The sequence below is a fragment of the Squalius cephalus genome (genome assembly GCF_949319135.1).
Source record: "Squalius cephalus genome assembly, chromosome: 22".
Taxonomy (NCBI): Eukaryota; Metazoa; Chordata; class Actinopteri; order Cypriniformes; family Leuciscidae; genus Squalius; species Squalius cephalus.
Window position 1 is genome coordinate 21,443,158 of NC_137143.1, and position 16,321 is coordinate 21,459,478.

General features: G+C 37.4%; 1 protein-coding gene across 1 annotated transcript in view; it reads left to right on the plus strand.

The window, feature by feature from the left end:
- The window catches only part of cntn2 (contactin 2), a 29,181-nt gene extending 13,060 nt beyond the window's left edge, over positions 1–16,121 (plus strand). Inside the window, exons 3-23 of the mRNA XM_079857163.1 lie at positions 1,784–1,925; positions 2,342–2,517; positions 2,634–2,729; positions 2,843–3,055; positions 3,150–3,252; positions 3,392–3,573; positions 5,568–5,704; positions 6,032–6,161; positions 6,372–6,522; positions 6,674–6,801; positions 7,202–7,377; positions 7,869–7,989; positions 8,315–8,473; positions 9,528–9,677; positions 9,835–9,905; positions 10,038–10,272; positions 10,908–11,023; positions 11,506–11,692; positions 12,472–12,584; positions 13,627–13,795; positions 13,904–16,121. Of these exons, the coding sequence (XP_079713289.1) occupies positions 1,784–1,925; positions 2,342–2,517; positions 2,634–2,729; positions 2,843–3,055; positions 3,150–3,252; positions 3,392–3,573; positions 5,568–5,704; positions 6,032–6,161; positions 6,372–6,522; positions 6,674–6,801; positions 7,202–7,377; positions 7,869–7,989; positions 8,315–8,473; positions 9,528–9,677; positions 9,835–9,905; positions 10,038–10,272; positions 10,908–11,023; positions 11,506–11,692; positions 12,472–12,584; positions 13,627–13,795; positions 13,904–14,007 (3,059 nt within the window). The 3' untranslated portion in view covers positions 14,008–16,121. The remainder of the gene's footprint in view (positions 1–1,783; positions 1,926–2,341; positions 2,518–2,633; positions 2,730–2,842; positions 3,056–3,149; positions 3,253–3,391; positions 3,574–5,567; positions 5,705–6,031; positions 6,162–6,371; positions 6,523–6,673; positions 6,802–7,201; positions 7,378–7,868; positions 7,990–8,314; positions 8,474–9,527; positions 9,678–9,834; positions 9,906–10,037; positions 10,273–10,907; positions 11,024–11,505; positions 11,693–12,471; positions 12,585–13,626; positions 13,796–13,903) is intronic.
- The last annotated feature ends 200 nt before the right edge of the window (positions 16,122–16,321 follow it).

Genomic DNA, 16,321 nt, shown 5'->3' on the forward strand with positions numbered 1-16,321 from the left:
CTCAATTCATATTGTTTTACGATCTCTTTATGAAGTTTTTAAGCATCATAGTGGTAGTTGCGTTGCTGTCAATGGAGGGACAGATATCTCTCCGATTTTATTAAAAATATCTTTATTTGTATTCCATTGAATGAAAGTCTTACGGGTTTGGAACAAAATGAGGAACTAACCCCTTAAAGTAACTGTTTTCTATTTTAATATATTTTAAATAGTAATTTATTCCTGTGATGGCGAAGCTGAATTTTCAGCAGTCATTACTCCAGTCACATGATCCATCAGAAATCATTCTAATGCGCTGATTTGGTGCTCAAGAAACATTTATTATCAATGTCGAAAACATTTGTGCTGCTTAATATTTTTGTGGATTTTTTTTCATGATCCTTTGAATAGAAAGTGTAAAAAAAAAATTGAATTTATTTGAAATAGAAATTGTCAGTGTAAACATCAAAACTGTGTAATGGGCATGGAAAGGAACAAATAATTTGAGAATATACACCAACACACTTATTCTCATATAAATAATGCTGAGATCCAATGTACAGATGTTTAATCGCAGGCATTCAGATTGAATTGGCTAACAAATAATTACTGTGTTCTAGTCTATTACACAGAAGTAACTACACAAAGAGACTGTGATGATCTGTTGAGAGACTTAACAGACAGTGTAAAAAAACTTAAGTGGCAGTTTGGATCTGTTTATTCCCATTACTGGAAGCAGCCAACACACCACTGAATTTCACTGTTATCTCAGCGCAGAAAACCTCCCGGGGAGCCGGTTCCCCTTCTCAACTCATCTCTCCTACTCTGCCTCTCTCTTATTGCCCTAGATTCCTCTAGGTCTCACCAGAACTGCATACACACACTCATTTGAACACACACATGCATGCATACATATACACACATGTAGATCTCCAATGAATTTAAAATTTTTAAATTTAAATTTTAAATGACAAATTTATAAATCTAAGCGCACACACAGTCACTGAAAGAAAAATTGTAATCTATTAAAATCTATTAAAAGTATTTTTGTCTTGTTTTAAGATTGCTGTTTTAAAATCCTTCAAATCCTTAAGATAAGATTTGTTTCAGAGAAAGTTTTCTTAAAAATGTGGTTTATTCGAAAACACACAGTCCCAAATCCATAACAAACACCCATTTATTTAAGAGTAAAAAAAAAAAGTCAAATTCCAAACCCAAATCCGCATACTGAGACAAATGTGGTCCCAAATAATCCAAACTCATTCTTTATCCAATTCATAATGCATCAGATGCGTTCATGGCAACCTGGAGACTTTACTGTATGTCTTCAAACTCCCTTGTTTCTCTTGTTCTGTCAAAATATCTGAGTGCATGCAATTATATCTGACAGCTTGAATCCCCTGCTGACTTTCCCCTGGTGGAGAACATTCCCACTCTGAGTGCAAATACACTGGAGTTGTTAGGCACGCACAGCCCCCCTGTATCTGTCTGTTTGGCACAGTACAATAGCTGACAAAGAAGGCAGAACAAAAGACCTGAGCATGACAAAACTACTTGATATACATTACTCTCAAGGATATTTTACTATACCCTTGACTTTTATTTAGAGTGCTTTTAATAGTTAATCATCCGGGGATAGAACCAGAAGGTTGTTGGTTCAAACATCATTATGTTAAAAGGCCATTAACACTACAATCTTGACTCAAATTTGATATTTTGTGATATATAAAGTTTTGTTTGACTAAAAAGCATTTTTTTTGTGAAATGTTTCTCTCAGACTGTTTGTGTGCACGTTTTTTTGTAGGTGGGGATGTGTGTGTGTCGGGTCACGACAGTGGGCCGGTGTTTGAGGAGCAGCCATATAGTCTGATTTACCCTGAGGGGATGCCAGAAGGCAAGGTGACCCTGAGCTGCCAGGCTCGCGCCAGCCCTGCTGCTATTTACCGGTACTCAGATCAGATTTTTGTCACTTACACCTTATTGAACAAAACAAGGCCTTTACTTCATTAGTATGACCTACCCTTTTACACAGACATTGTAGAAAATATTTTTGGAAAATATAACATTGGAATTTTTTTATGAAAAATAAGCCTGATCTTGATATGTTCTCTGAAAACATGTCTCAATATACAAGTTTGCTTCTCAAGTATTTAAAAACCTCCCTATTTTTAGGAGGTTAAAATGAAAAAATAAAACTCATTAAAAAATGCTAAAATTCTGATTAAGAAAAAAAAAAAAACCATTATGTATGCTGTCCCCAAAATGTACTACTTGTTTGCCAAAATTAAATAAATCATTGATTATCCACTTTTTGACAGTCTTCTGGCTATTGAATTTAGATCTTGTATGTGATTTCTCACAGGTGGCGTGTGAACGGCACTGAAATAGCATTTGTTGAGGATTCGCACTACACACAGGTCGCAGGAAACCTTGTGATCAATAATCCCCAGAATGGGCGAGATGGTGGGTCATACCAGTGTCTTGCTATCAACCGCTGTGGCACTATAGTTAGCCGTATGGCTAACCTCAAATTTGGCTGTGAGTACAACTCAAACCATTATTGTTGTCCAAGTGTGAAAATTAGACCATTCTGAATAAAAGCAGCACTAGATGAAATTGCACACTACCGCTGCTGATAAATGTGTGTTTTTTAGATCTCCATGATTTCCCCCCTGAAAGCAGAAGCCCTCAGACGGTCCATGAGGGTATGGGAACCTTTCTTGCCTGCCAGCCACCAGCTCATTACCCAGGTACACACATACACTATCAGTTAGCAAAACCTTTCACTCTGTACTATTTATCCTGGTCAGTCTATTTATTTCATCAAATATGTTACATCTTGCATCCATTTGCTTCCATCAAGCTTTGTCCTACCGCTGGTTCATCAATGAGTTCCCCAACTTCATCCAGCCAGAGGCGGGCAGATGGTTTGTTTCTCAGGTGACTGGTAACTTATACCTTGCTAATGCTAGAGCCAATGACACAGGCAACTATTTCTGCTTCACCACCATCAATATGGACATCAGCACCAAGAGCATCTTCAGCAAAGCTGTCCAGCTCACTGTTTACCCTGATGGTTAGTTCAAACTAAGATCTGTATTTCCCTCTGAAACGAGAAACAAGCTGTAAAAAAACCCTCTTATCTTGTTTTTTTTTCCTTGGTTCTACAGCAAATCCAAGGAAAGCCGCCCCAAATATCCGAGTGCGTTTTCCTGCTGAGACATATGCATTATCAGGACAAACTGCACAGCTTGAATGCTTTGCCTATGGCAAGTAAGTCCCCTTTAGCTTCCCACTTCCCTTCGGAGATCACTGCTGCGTCGGTTAAACATAATCCATAACTCAGTCAGCTATAAAAATGTAACTTTTTTCTCTAACATCATCTTGTTTGCTCTTTACTTTCCTCCCTTAGTCCCATTCCTAAAATCCGCTGGAGGAAGGTGGATGGGATTTTACCCCCTAAGGTCGGAGCAAGTGCGGAAAGACCCATTCTAATTATTCCTGATCTGAATTTTGATGACGAGGGCATGTATGAGTGTGAGGTTTACAACTCAGAGGGTCGTGAGACACATCAGGGACGCGTTACTGTGCAAGGTAGGCATGATGTCAGAACTAGACTTATATAAATATCCTTTCCTCTCGTTAACTTTAGTAGATGTTTGATGTGACATAAAACGTTGTGTATAACAGTGTTGTTATTGTTAATTAAAACAATTAAAAATTATTTTCATTGAAATAAAATAAAATGTAATTATTAGATGAAAAACTTAAAGTGCCCCAATTGCAATTTTAAATGTTCCTAATTTTCTTTGGCGGTCTCCTGCAATAGGTTTACAGAAAACTGTGTATTTTTGACATGTCAACAACACAAACCCAACTCCACCAGGCTTCAGCTACAACTACAGTGTTTGAGGGTCAAAGTAGACGTTGTTTACGGGCAGCCAATGAAAACCATAGACCATGCTAATTTGTTTCAAACCTACATAGGTCCGTGCAGGAAGTGAGACTGGAATTATCATGCGCTTTGAAACTTTGCAGACCTTTTACATTCACAGACAGCTATATTACAAACTACATGAAAGGTAATATCCGAAAAAGCATAATAGAGGCACTTTAAACTGAAAAAAATATTAGAAAATTAATATAATTATAAATTAGAAATGTTGCCTTGGCAATTAACTGAAACAAATTGTTTAATTTCTAAAAAGAAATAAATTAATAAAACTAAAACTTAACTAAAATATTAAAGCTAAATTGAAACATAAAAACAAACAAATAAAAATTAGCAAATCAATTTTACAAAATTACAACCCCATTTCCAGAAAAGTTGGGACATTTTGTAAAATGCAATAACATCAAGAATCTGTGATTTGTTAATTCTCTTTAAACTTTATCTAACTGACAAATGTACAAAGAAAAGATTTCCAGTGTTTTACTGACCAAGATGGCAACACACTCCAAAAATGTTGGGACAGAGGCATGTTTACCAATGTGTCATCTTCTTTCCTTTTGATTGCACTTTTAAATCGCTTGGGAATTAAGGTCACTGATTGTTGAAGTTTTTTGCCCAATCTCTCCTGATACAAGACAGCTGTTCAACAGTCTGTGATCGTCATTGTCTGTTTCTCCTTGTCATTATGGGCCATACATTTTCAATAAGAGACAGATCTGGACTGCAGGCTTGCTTCCCAGGAAAGATGTCATCTTGATGGCAGTATACGTCTCTGTACAATCCCAATATACACCTCCACGTCAGTGGTACCTCCACACAAATGCAAGTCACCCATGCTGTTTGCACTGATGCACCCTCATACCATGACAGATGTTTGCTTTTGCACCTGTCGCTGATGAAACTCTAGATGGTCCATTTCGTCTTTGGGACTAAGTGGGACTAACTGACAATGCCCGTTTTCCCCAAAACCAAGCTGAAATGGGGACTCATCTGACCACAGCACACATTTCCACTGTGTTTTGGACCATCTGAGATGAGCTCGGTCCCAGAGCATTTAGCAGCATCTCTAGAACAGATGTATAGCTTTCTTCTTGCATAACAGATTCAAGTTGCAATTCTTGATGCAGCGGTAGACTGTGTTAAGTGACAACAGTTTTTCAAAGTACTCCAGAGCCCATGTGGCTATATTTAACACCGTAGCATGGCAGTTTCTCATGCAAAAACAGTTTAACTTGGACATTCCATAATCTTTTCACTTTTATTTTGCCTCTGTCCCAACTTTTTTGGAGTGTGTTGAAACCATCAAAATGTGTTTATATTTACAAAATATAATTAAGGTCAGTGAAAACTCTATAAATCTTTTCTTTTTACTTAAGTTAGTTAAAGGTTAAAGAGAATTAACAAATCACTGAATCTTGATTTTATTTAATTTTACAAAATGTTTTCTAAAAAATGGGGTTGTACTAAAATGAAATGAAGTAAAAGCTAACCCAAAATATTTAGAAATGATATGATAGTAGTATATAAATAATGCTAAAATGATTCACTGGTGTATAAGCAATTAATTGAAAACTTTATCTAATTAGTGGACTGATGTGTGTTAATCTGCTGGTTTGTGTGTGTTCTCGCTCTCCAGCCCAGCCTGAGTGGCTTCAGGTCATGAGTGACTCTGAGGTGGAAATCAGTTCAGAACTGCAGTGGAGCTGTGCCGCTGCGGGCAAACCAAGACCCACCATTCGCTGGTTCCGTAACGGACAGCCCCTCATCACACAGGTCAGCCATACACACACACACACACACACACACACACACACACACACACACACACACACTTTAGCTGGATCGTCATCTAACAGTGTGCGTGTTATCAGAATTGAACAGAACCTCTTGCTGTCAAGACTCAGACTGATATATGTTAACTCATTTTCTAGAAAACTCTTCATGTCTTGAAGGCAGTGAGATGTGACAGTGAATAACCTGCTCATTATCTTTCTTTAGCCGTAGGTAAATTGACAAGAGGTATGTTGTGTGGCCCTCTGCTGGCGTTAATATGCATGTGCATCATGTCTCTTACACAATCGTACTCGTACCTGTGTGCAGGACCGTGTGGAAGTGAATAATGGGCGACTGAGGATCAGTAACCTTGCCCTGGAGGATTCCGGGATGTATCAGTGTGTGGGCGAAAACAAACATGGCACCATTTACTCAAATGCTGAGCTCAGAGTTCAAGGTGAGCACAACTGAATTGCAACATGAAAACAAATCAGAATATTATTCCATAAACATGAACATGTTTCTCTTGTTATCTACCTTAATGCACTTCAGATCCCCTTCTGCCAACCCAGTCATGCCTGAACCCCAGTAATAATATGATCTGTGTTTAAATCCTCTCAATGGTTACCCATGTCCCTTCCTGCCCCGTCCTGTCACACTATTTCAGTCCAGGCTCCGGACTTCAGGTTAAATCCAGTGCGTAAGCTGGTTCCTGCTGCCCGTGGTGGACAGGTTAAATTGGAGTGTAAACCTCGGGCGGCTCCCAAACCCACTCTCTTCTGGAGCCGTGGCACAGAGCTACTGACCAATAGTACTAGGTAATCCAGTAATAATTAAGTGTTTCAAAGACCTCCTAAATGTTTCGAACTCAATATATTTTGGTTTTGACACAGAAAAAAATTACTTTGTGAGTTTGTTTGAAGATGCTTTGAGTACAGTGATGTCAGAAAGACCATGAACTCTGTCCAGGATAACAGTCACTCCAGACGGGCTTCTGTGGATATTCAACATCAGTCGTGCCGATGAGGGGAAGTACACCTGCTTTGCAGAAAACTACCTTGGCAAGGCCAACAGCACAGGACACCTGTCTGTCAGAGGTAACAATACCTTATTTCTTTGGTTTACCTATTTTAAAGGTCTCAGGTTATCTGTTTTGCACAGATTTCTCTTGGAAATGTGTAATATCACATAAAACCCACAAACAGTGTTTTGTTATTTCGGAAAGGTAATTTACGGTTAAGAAAAATCTGTACTTTTCTTGACACACCTAGACTTTTTAGCCTAGCTCCAAGTAAACACTTTTATCATCTGTCTGCCTGCATATTCATTGTGCACATATCTTCTGTTATGTCTCGATATCAAGCCTGAGTGCATTTTCGGCAATTGATCTGCATGCAAACCTCTAAAATGCTAATTTTCAGTACTCATCAGCATTTTATTGTGGACTCAAATGCTTTCAGTGTATAAATATGTTTTTCATCTTGTTCTGTCAAACAGATGCCACAAAAATCACTCTAGCACCCTCTAATGCTGACATTAATCAGGGTGAAAATGTCTCTCTGCAATGCCATGCATCACATGACCCTACTATGGACCTCACCTTCACCTGGTCCCTCAATGGAGTTCTGTTGGACCTAGAGGAATCAAATGGACACTATCGGCGCATGGAGGGGGTGAGCATTGGCTTGAAGATGATAATATAACAACAAATCCCATAAACTTAACCCAAGCTATATCTAGGGAGTATCATAGAGACTTAACACTTTGCTGTGCCATAGAAATAGCATAGCAACATGCTAAAAACAACTTAGAGCACTTTAGTAACCACATAGCTGTTACACTCTAACATGCAAGCAAATACCACTTCTTCATAAAATGTAAAAATCTATTTATGTTCTTAATATTTAAAATGAGAAAGAATAGTAAAACCATCTGAATTTGTATTCCAATAGCAGCAGGCTCCTCTCACACTCTGAGATTAGCTTTAATAGGATTCACTTCAAAGTAAATCCCTTTTAGACATGATACATTTTAAAATCCAAATCTGAAGCCTCAACGATTTAGGCATTTAATAAAAAATATATAATAAATGGTTTTATGAAGTGAAAGTGGGCAAATACTCCTTTTTTAATAAAGTTGACTTCTTTTCACTGTCTCTATACAGAAAGAGACGATCGGTGACCTGGTGATTGTGAACGGACAGCTCAGTCATGCCGGCACATACACCTGCACGGCCCAGACGGTGGTGGACAGCGCGGTGTCCTCGGCCAAGCTAGTCGTAAGGGGTGAGGGCTTCCAGCTGGCTGAGCAGTGACAGAGACCTTACTAAAACTCATTCTTGTGTTTTACCTCAGCTTGATCGTTTTTAGCCAGACAACTCTCGGCACTCAGCCCTGTGAGAATTGATGAAACGTAGAGTCATGAAATATAAATTTAGCAGATCTATATCCTGGAGGTTTGGTTTCCATAAGCCTGTTTGATGCTGATTATTTTTAAAGCAACCCCAACTACACTGCTTTGATAATGTTTTTACTGTGTGTGTATGAACATGAATGTATGACAAAACTGTTGTAGATTCTCTGGCAAAGCTGAATGTTTCTCTCTTTATAGGCCCACCAGGACCTCCTGGAGGTTTAGTGGTGACTAGTGTCAACGACACATCGGTTGAGTTGAGATGGAGCCGTGGATATGACAACCACAGTCCCATTGGCAAGTATATCATCCTGGGCCGCTCCTCACAGACTCACGACTGGAAGAGGATGAGGACAGGTGAGGTTACGAGTCCTTTAGGTGTCGTGCAAACACAACAGCTGCATAATGTTAGAATGAACATTTTTGCATAATTATTTTTTACAAGGATGCTTTTAATCAAACATATGTTGTGAATTATGAATACATTTGTTTATTAGAGCAGGATTTCTCAAACTTTTTAGATTTTTTGTTTGTTTTGTTTATAACCCCAAACTGTTCACAGTCCCTCACTTGCATAAAGCATTGCAAATGATATAATCAAATCTGTCAATCAACTTTGCAATCTTGCATTCTCAGCATGAACATTTTAGATATTGGAATATTTTGGAATATTAATAATATATTATAATATTTATTTTTTAATTTATGATATATTTCAAATATTTCATTAAACTATAATATTACAATATCTCATAAAAAATATGTTGATTTTGTTTTTGGCAGGGCTAATTTCACCATTCAATTAGATTTCAATTCGCAAGTTATTCACTTCAATTCCGATTTTGATTCAATATTGATTAATTGGGGATGTATCGACACAGTACATGGCAAATTTTCTCATGAACAAAAAAAGAAAGAAAATATTTTAACTAATGCTGTAAACTGTACAGGAAACCCAAGTTGGTACATTACTATGATATTAAAGCTACTTACATTTAAATTACACATAAGCAAGTTTTTGTATCACTTTATTTTACAGTGTCCTTGTTACATATCTTACATGTACTTACCATAATAACAGTAAATTGTGCATAATTTAATGCAACTAACCCTCAACCAAATCCTGATCCTACCCTATCACTATAGTAAGTACTTGTAGTTAATTAATATTACTCAGTACTTAAATGTATAATTACACTGTAACAATGACATCTTAAAATAAAGTGTAACCCAAGTTTTTATAATAATAACATTATATTCATTACAACTTATTAACATTATATTAATAACAACCCCCGGGGCTATTTGACAAAAGCCATCCAGAATGCCAGTTTGAGAAATGTATTTGTATTATAGCATGATGTAATCCTGATGATGTTTGCCTGTCATTGTGTGCTAATGGTTCCTCCAGACCCTGCAAACATAGAAGGAAATGCTGAATCTGCACATGTGATAGATCTTCGACCCTGGATGGATTATGAGTTCCAGGTCATTGCTAGCAACATCCTGGGAAGTGGAGAACCAAGCATGCCCTCCCAGCCTGTCCGAACCAAGCAAGCAGGTCAGAACCATTACAAATTTGTTGGTGTTACACAACAATTTAACTGAATTAGAACCAAAATGACATAAAATATTAGTGAGGTTTCACATATAAATATGGTTGGTAGATTGTAGGGTATTCTTTCCTCTGTATATGTGGGTTATTATTTGTCTTGCAGCACCAACTGTGGCACCCAGCGGACTTGGTGGAGGTGGAGGAAATCGTAATGAACTTATCATTACATGGACTGTAAGTCCCACGGACCTCTGTTGCTCTAATTGCATATAATATTTGATTTATACCTTCAATCAATGTGTCTTTATTACTCAACCCTCACCTTCTATTACATAAAAAAACTATTTCCTCTGGTATGAATTACAGCCCATGGTCAGGGAGTATCAGAATGGAGATGGCTTTGGTTATATCCTGGCGTTCAGAAAGCAAGGCATGCCGACATGGACGGTGGTGAGGGTTCCACACGTGGAGTCATCACGATATGTTTACAGCAATGAGAGTCTGTCAGCCTACTGCCCTTTTGAGGTCAGAATCAAGGCCTACAACAAGAAAGGAGAAGGTCCCTTCAGCCAGATTGCCGTAGTACACACTGCAGAAGAGGGTGAGAGAAATACTATAAAGGATTATGTTTTGTGCAATATTCATTATATTCTGATTGCTTAGACATTGCTTAATCACTAGAGGGCAGACAATGGAGATAATGGAGAAATGTCTCATAGAAACGTCTAAAAAGGTCATATAATGATAAAATTTTCCTCTGTCATCTGAGATAATTTATTACACTATGTGAGTTTATTGTGCTATGAATGCATATTGTAACTTTCAGAATTTGAAACAGTGTTGCAATCATTTCTTGCCCAGAATTTCTGCGATGTCATACAGATGACACACAATCACTCACATTTACACATGCCAGTTTTGTGTTCAGATACTGAGGTAATGAAAGTTAGCAACCCAAGAATTGATAATAACAGTAAAAAATTGAAAATACACCAAACTGCTCTGCATATTCTTTCGATATTTTAAGATTATCAGATTATTTTATGCACGTGTCATAGTGTAATGAATTACTATTAATGAATTAACAGACAGTGCAAATTATATTGTAACCAACATCAAAACGTGCAACTCGTGTGTTATTTGACATAAAAAAATTTACCAGTCTAAAAAGATTAAATGATGAACAAATGTATAATATTATCACTTTACTGTTTTATGTTTTCTGATCTTCCTTAGAACCTACTGTGTCCCCACGAAGGATTAATGCCACTGCTCTGACAGCTTTTGAGATTCAAGTGTCTTGGGACCCCATTCAACATCTGAACATTAATGGAGTTCTTCGGGGTTATGAGGTCAGTACAGACCCATTCTTTTAATATCTGTAACATCTCTTTTTGTATTTTTATGTGGATAGATAAACATATATAGCATGACGGAGTTGATGGATGTTTTGGTGACCATTGTGTGTCATTGTTGGCCACCTGGCACGTCAGGATATGTGAGCTTTGCCCGTTGAACGAGCAACTATTCGAGGTGCTGCTATCTCATTAGCTCCTTTTTATGAACACCACGTCCCGATCAGATCAAGGAACATTAAGAACATTATTTAGATAAGACGCCTCCTTTTAGATAAAACCGTGCTTTGAAATTCACTGGTATCAAAGGGTATTTTTGCAGCTTATATTTAATTGAACCGTCTAATACATAACATTAATCTTCATAATTGTGCATCTTTCAGGAGCAAAATATGAATCCATTATTTGTTATTTTTGAGGACAGAGTTTGCATTTTCAGTATAAATAAGCTTTTCACACAGATTCGTTACTGGTTACAGATTCGTTACTGGCGACAACATGAACGTGAGGCAGCTGCGGACCGGGTGAGAACTGCAGGGCTGGAGAACGTGGCACGAGTCACGGGTTTGAGGCCTAACACTCTTTATCACGTCACCGTATTGGCCTACAACAGTGCAGGCACTGGCCCACCCTCCCCAAGAACCACTGTCATCACCAAGAAACCTCGTAAGACCTCATTTTCAGGCTCGGGGAGCATTGGTAGCCTAGCTAAAATGTGATTTACATGAGTAGAACATGTTTCTGGAGACTTCTGGAACATTTTTCCTAACAATCTCCACCCAAACGCTACCTAGCTGGCAAATGACCGAAACTCCAGCTTCGAAATGTGATTGAAAGACTCTCAGTTGGTGTTTTAACATTGATAGTATGTTGAAACAACATTAAAAGAATGTTTAATACTAAATGTTGTAAATAGGTTAACAAAATACTTAGAAAGTCAACGCTGAAATTAAAGATCTGAACAAAAAAAATAAGACATTGAAACAACGTTATGATATCAACATTGATTCGATTTGCTAAATTTTAAATTCAACTGTAATTCAACCTTGACCCATGACTTTAAATCGCTCATGAATAAAATGCCTACAGGGTACCCTTTAAATCAGAGGGCAGTGGTTGATAAGAATGTTGTTTCAGGAACAACAAAGGTTGATTCATGTCCAAATTGCATAAGCTAGTAGCTTAATGGTGGAAAAGTTGAGAGAAGTAAAAGTTCTTGTTGCATCACATTGTCGTGATATTTTGAGTTTTCTTCATTTTTCATTCTGTAAGTTGCCATCTTTGCAGTTGACTCAAAACCATGGAAGCTTGTTTCCGCTACAGAACAAAACATTTTCAAATATAATTGTGACTTTTTATCTCACAATTGCGAGTTTTTGTCACTTTGTCACTGAGAATGGTGTGAAAGCCAGTGGACTTACTTTTGCTTGTATCTTCATTTCTAGCCCCCAACCGCCCTCCAGGTAAAGTCGCATGGAAGGTTGCTGGTTCTTGGGTTACTGTGAGGTGGGATCATGTTAAATCCATGGACAATGAGTCTGCTGTTCTGGGTTACAAAGTAAGTGACACACGGTGCCACCGGCACTACAGCTATCTGTTTGTTGCGTACATGTTTGTATCGGTTCATCTGTCTGCCTCTGTATGTCTTCAGAATATTTGATCAGATTCAGTAATTTCAATCAAAGGTGGGATATTGTATCATTTCATACCTCTGAGGTAAGGCCTAATGTATTGTGAGAAGAGAACACGAGTCGTATATTATGGAAAACCAGACCACCAACCCTCTGTGCCCTTTAACGGTGAATAAACATTTAAACCAGTTGTGTATATCTCATATCTGATCTGCTATAGGATTGAGGTCATCTTTTGTCAAGATGGCTATCAAGAGAACATATACAGATTCCCAGAAACTGATCAAATATATACCTTAAAAGTCACTTTGGATACAAGCATCTGCCAAGTACATACACTTTGGAAATTTCAACTTAAAATTAACCAAAACATACAATACATTGGCATATTCACTGCTTGGGAAACTCTACATTAGGATATACTTCATTAATGTAACTTCTATCAGAAAATCACCTGTAAATATAACTTTTCTCTTTATTTGCAGATGAATTTCTTGTTATGACTTTCAATAATAGCCAATTCAAGCCAATTCAATATGTAAAACAAAAATGGGAAATGCTTACAATATGTTTCATAGCTTTTTACAATTGGGAAATATATAAAGATCTTTATATAACGTTGGACATATAAGTCTATCCAACTTTATCCGCATACATACACTATACTTGAGTAAGGCGATATATACTATTTAGCCAATCTAAACAGCTTGATTGCTTGTATCGTCCCAAAATGTAAACTATATTTTTGCCAAGCTCAAGGCATGAAGATATTAAGATATTATAAACAATAACATCATGATTTTCTGTCAAGCTGCTTTAAAACAATGTTTATAGTGTAAAGTGTAAATGTGTAAAGGGCTATACAAATAAATTTGACTTGACTTGAAATACTACATGGCTATCTTAAGAATTTCATTCTCAAAAAAATGTTTTTTTTTAGTACAGATTGATACTAAATTATTTATGTAGGTCCTTTACAAGCATGAAGGGCAGTCTGTCTTGAAGATACTGGAGAAAAGCAAGACCTCCATCAATCTGCCGTTACCCAAGGACAATGATTATGTGGTTTTGGAGATCCGCTCTTGGGGAGATGGAGGAGATGGAGCAGCCTATGAGACCATAGTGTCTCGAGACTCAGGTATGTGGTATGAAGAGTAGTTAGGAGCACTGGTTTTAGTAAAGGAACTCAAGAACTAGTGTTTAAATACTAAATATGTTTCTGAAAGTCGGTGTGTTTGATCCACAGGCACTGGAATGATGGTCCAGGACAGCGCTGGCACTTCAGGACCCCTCTGCACATCTGTTCTTGTGGTCACTGCACTCGTTCTCATTTGCTCGTCAGGACTGTGACGTTAGCCGATGATAAGGCATTTCTTATTAATATCGCAGAGAATGGAGCAGGTTTTCCTCACGTCAGATTGGTTGCGTGTGGTGCAAAGTTTTGGAAGTGTGAGAGGTGGAAGATTCTTTTGTATAAAAAGGCTTTTTTACAAGGATGACTGGTCATTGTGGAATACAAAGAGAGTTGTTGTGGGAGACTTTTTGATTGTGTTATCATTTTAGACGCTTGCCTTATGGAAACTCAAACTTGACTGGTGGTCATGTCAACATTTGGTTGTAGTTTCTAAAATTCAACAACAGCTCTGACTTGTTGATTTCCTTGTAGATGTAAATACACATAGATGTATTGGTGACATTCCATACTGGATAGAACAACCTTTTTTAATACTTTGTTGCTACTTCATGGCAGCATGTGGACTGCAAAATGATCCAAATGAGTGTTTACCTTTTTTATTTGTTCTTTTAATTTTTTTGTGACTATGTAATCGGAAGCAAGGGCGGATCACGATTTTTATTAAGTCTTTTGTATCTGTGTTGAATGATTGTAGCTTTCTGCCTTTCCCTCAGTGTTCTAGATGAAAGGTTTCATGAACGCAGCGGTACAACAGAAGCTGATTTTTGTGTGGTTGTTAAAGTGGGCTTGTTTTGCCAATGTTATCGCTCTGTTATCTCACTCGTTATTATTATTGCCTTTATGCTTTGTCTTTTTTCTCAAGGCTTACATAAACATGACGTCCATGGGCTGTTACTTTCTTTCTTGACACGGTACAAGAGCGAGACGCTGGACATTGATCAATACTGAAGATAACATTCATGGACAAACAAGTTAATTATTATCCTATAATATCATAATTTATTATAAGGAGGTTTTCTTCTTGGAGGCTGCCACTAATGGTGGAATTCTGATCATACTTTAAGTGACAAGGTTCCATTTGGCTTAAAGAATTAGAAAACATGTGGCTAACATTAGATTCTGTGGGTACTAGTGTCTCGGGTCTTTTTAAATTGTTTGGAGGCCCCTGACAGTCTGACGTCCCAGGACACTTGCCTGGTCCGTAATCCAGCTCTGCCTGCGAGATACACATGTTTTTTCATGTTAACATAATTTTTTTTAAGACTAATCTAAAAATTCTTTCAATACTGTGGCATGTACAAGTACAAACTGAAATGCACTTTCAGTGTCGCAGGTCAAATCTAACAGTATTAAAATCATTCCGTGTAATTCTACAGTTCTTTAAAGTTGTTGCATCTAATTTCAGTCTGACACAGAAATCAAGAAGGTAAAATGTCTGATTTTATGTTTTAATTTTGTGTTTTATTAGTGCCTGTTCAACAAGGTGATATTTCTTGTAATTATATATTTTCTATTTAATGTATTTATTTCATTTTCTATTTAACACATCAAGTTGTTATTGTAAATATTGCCATTTTCTGCATCTGAGGATTGCTTGAAAGTTTGAGCTCCTTAATTCGTTTTTTACAGCTTCTCTAGCACCTTCTTTATGGGATTTTAACTGTATATTAATTCATGGATCACTCACTGGAATTTAAAACACTTTTAGCCAAAAGCTGTGACACTTAGCAGCCTCATCAGTAGCTCTTTAGTGGTTCTAGTCCCAAACCCTAGTAGCAGTCGGGTAAATGTAACACTTTCTGAATGTAGAATCACTCAAAAGTCATATTAGGACTATGAATCCAAAAGTGTTCTCTTGTCCTTGCATCTGTTTTGTACTTCTCTTTCAAGTGGTTTTTAATTGCATTATGAGTGCACTATGTACAATTCCACGACTTTCTTTTCTCTCATCATTTCCTTAATTTCTGAAGTAATTGCTGTTTCACATTGTGTAGTTTGCCCTCTTGTGTTGAATCAGGGCTTTGTCGCTCACAACTCAACAAACAATTTCCGAAATGGCTGTATGTGCGCTTACATGAGTCGAATGACACGCTAGTAGTTTCACTCTGAAGGTCACTCAGGTTGTGATGTCATGTTGTCTCTTCGAACTACCATGTACCCCAGTTGTTGTAAAGGTTGAGCCTGTCCACTGTGGACTGAATGTGAATAATGCAGCACTTGTAAATATTCTTCAATAAAAAAAACATTTTGACTGTATTTGTTAAAGAAACTTTGTTCGGTTTTTAGTGATTGGCAATAGTGCACACATGCATACACACATACACAGTTGACTACCATGTTTATGAAACAGGGTCATATTAATCATACATAAAGCACAATGCCATGAAATATGAATAAAAAATTGTATCACCATGCACAGATTCCTAGATGAGCCTGCTTTTTTTCTAATATTAGTGTTCTGCCTATTCA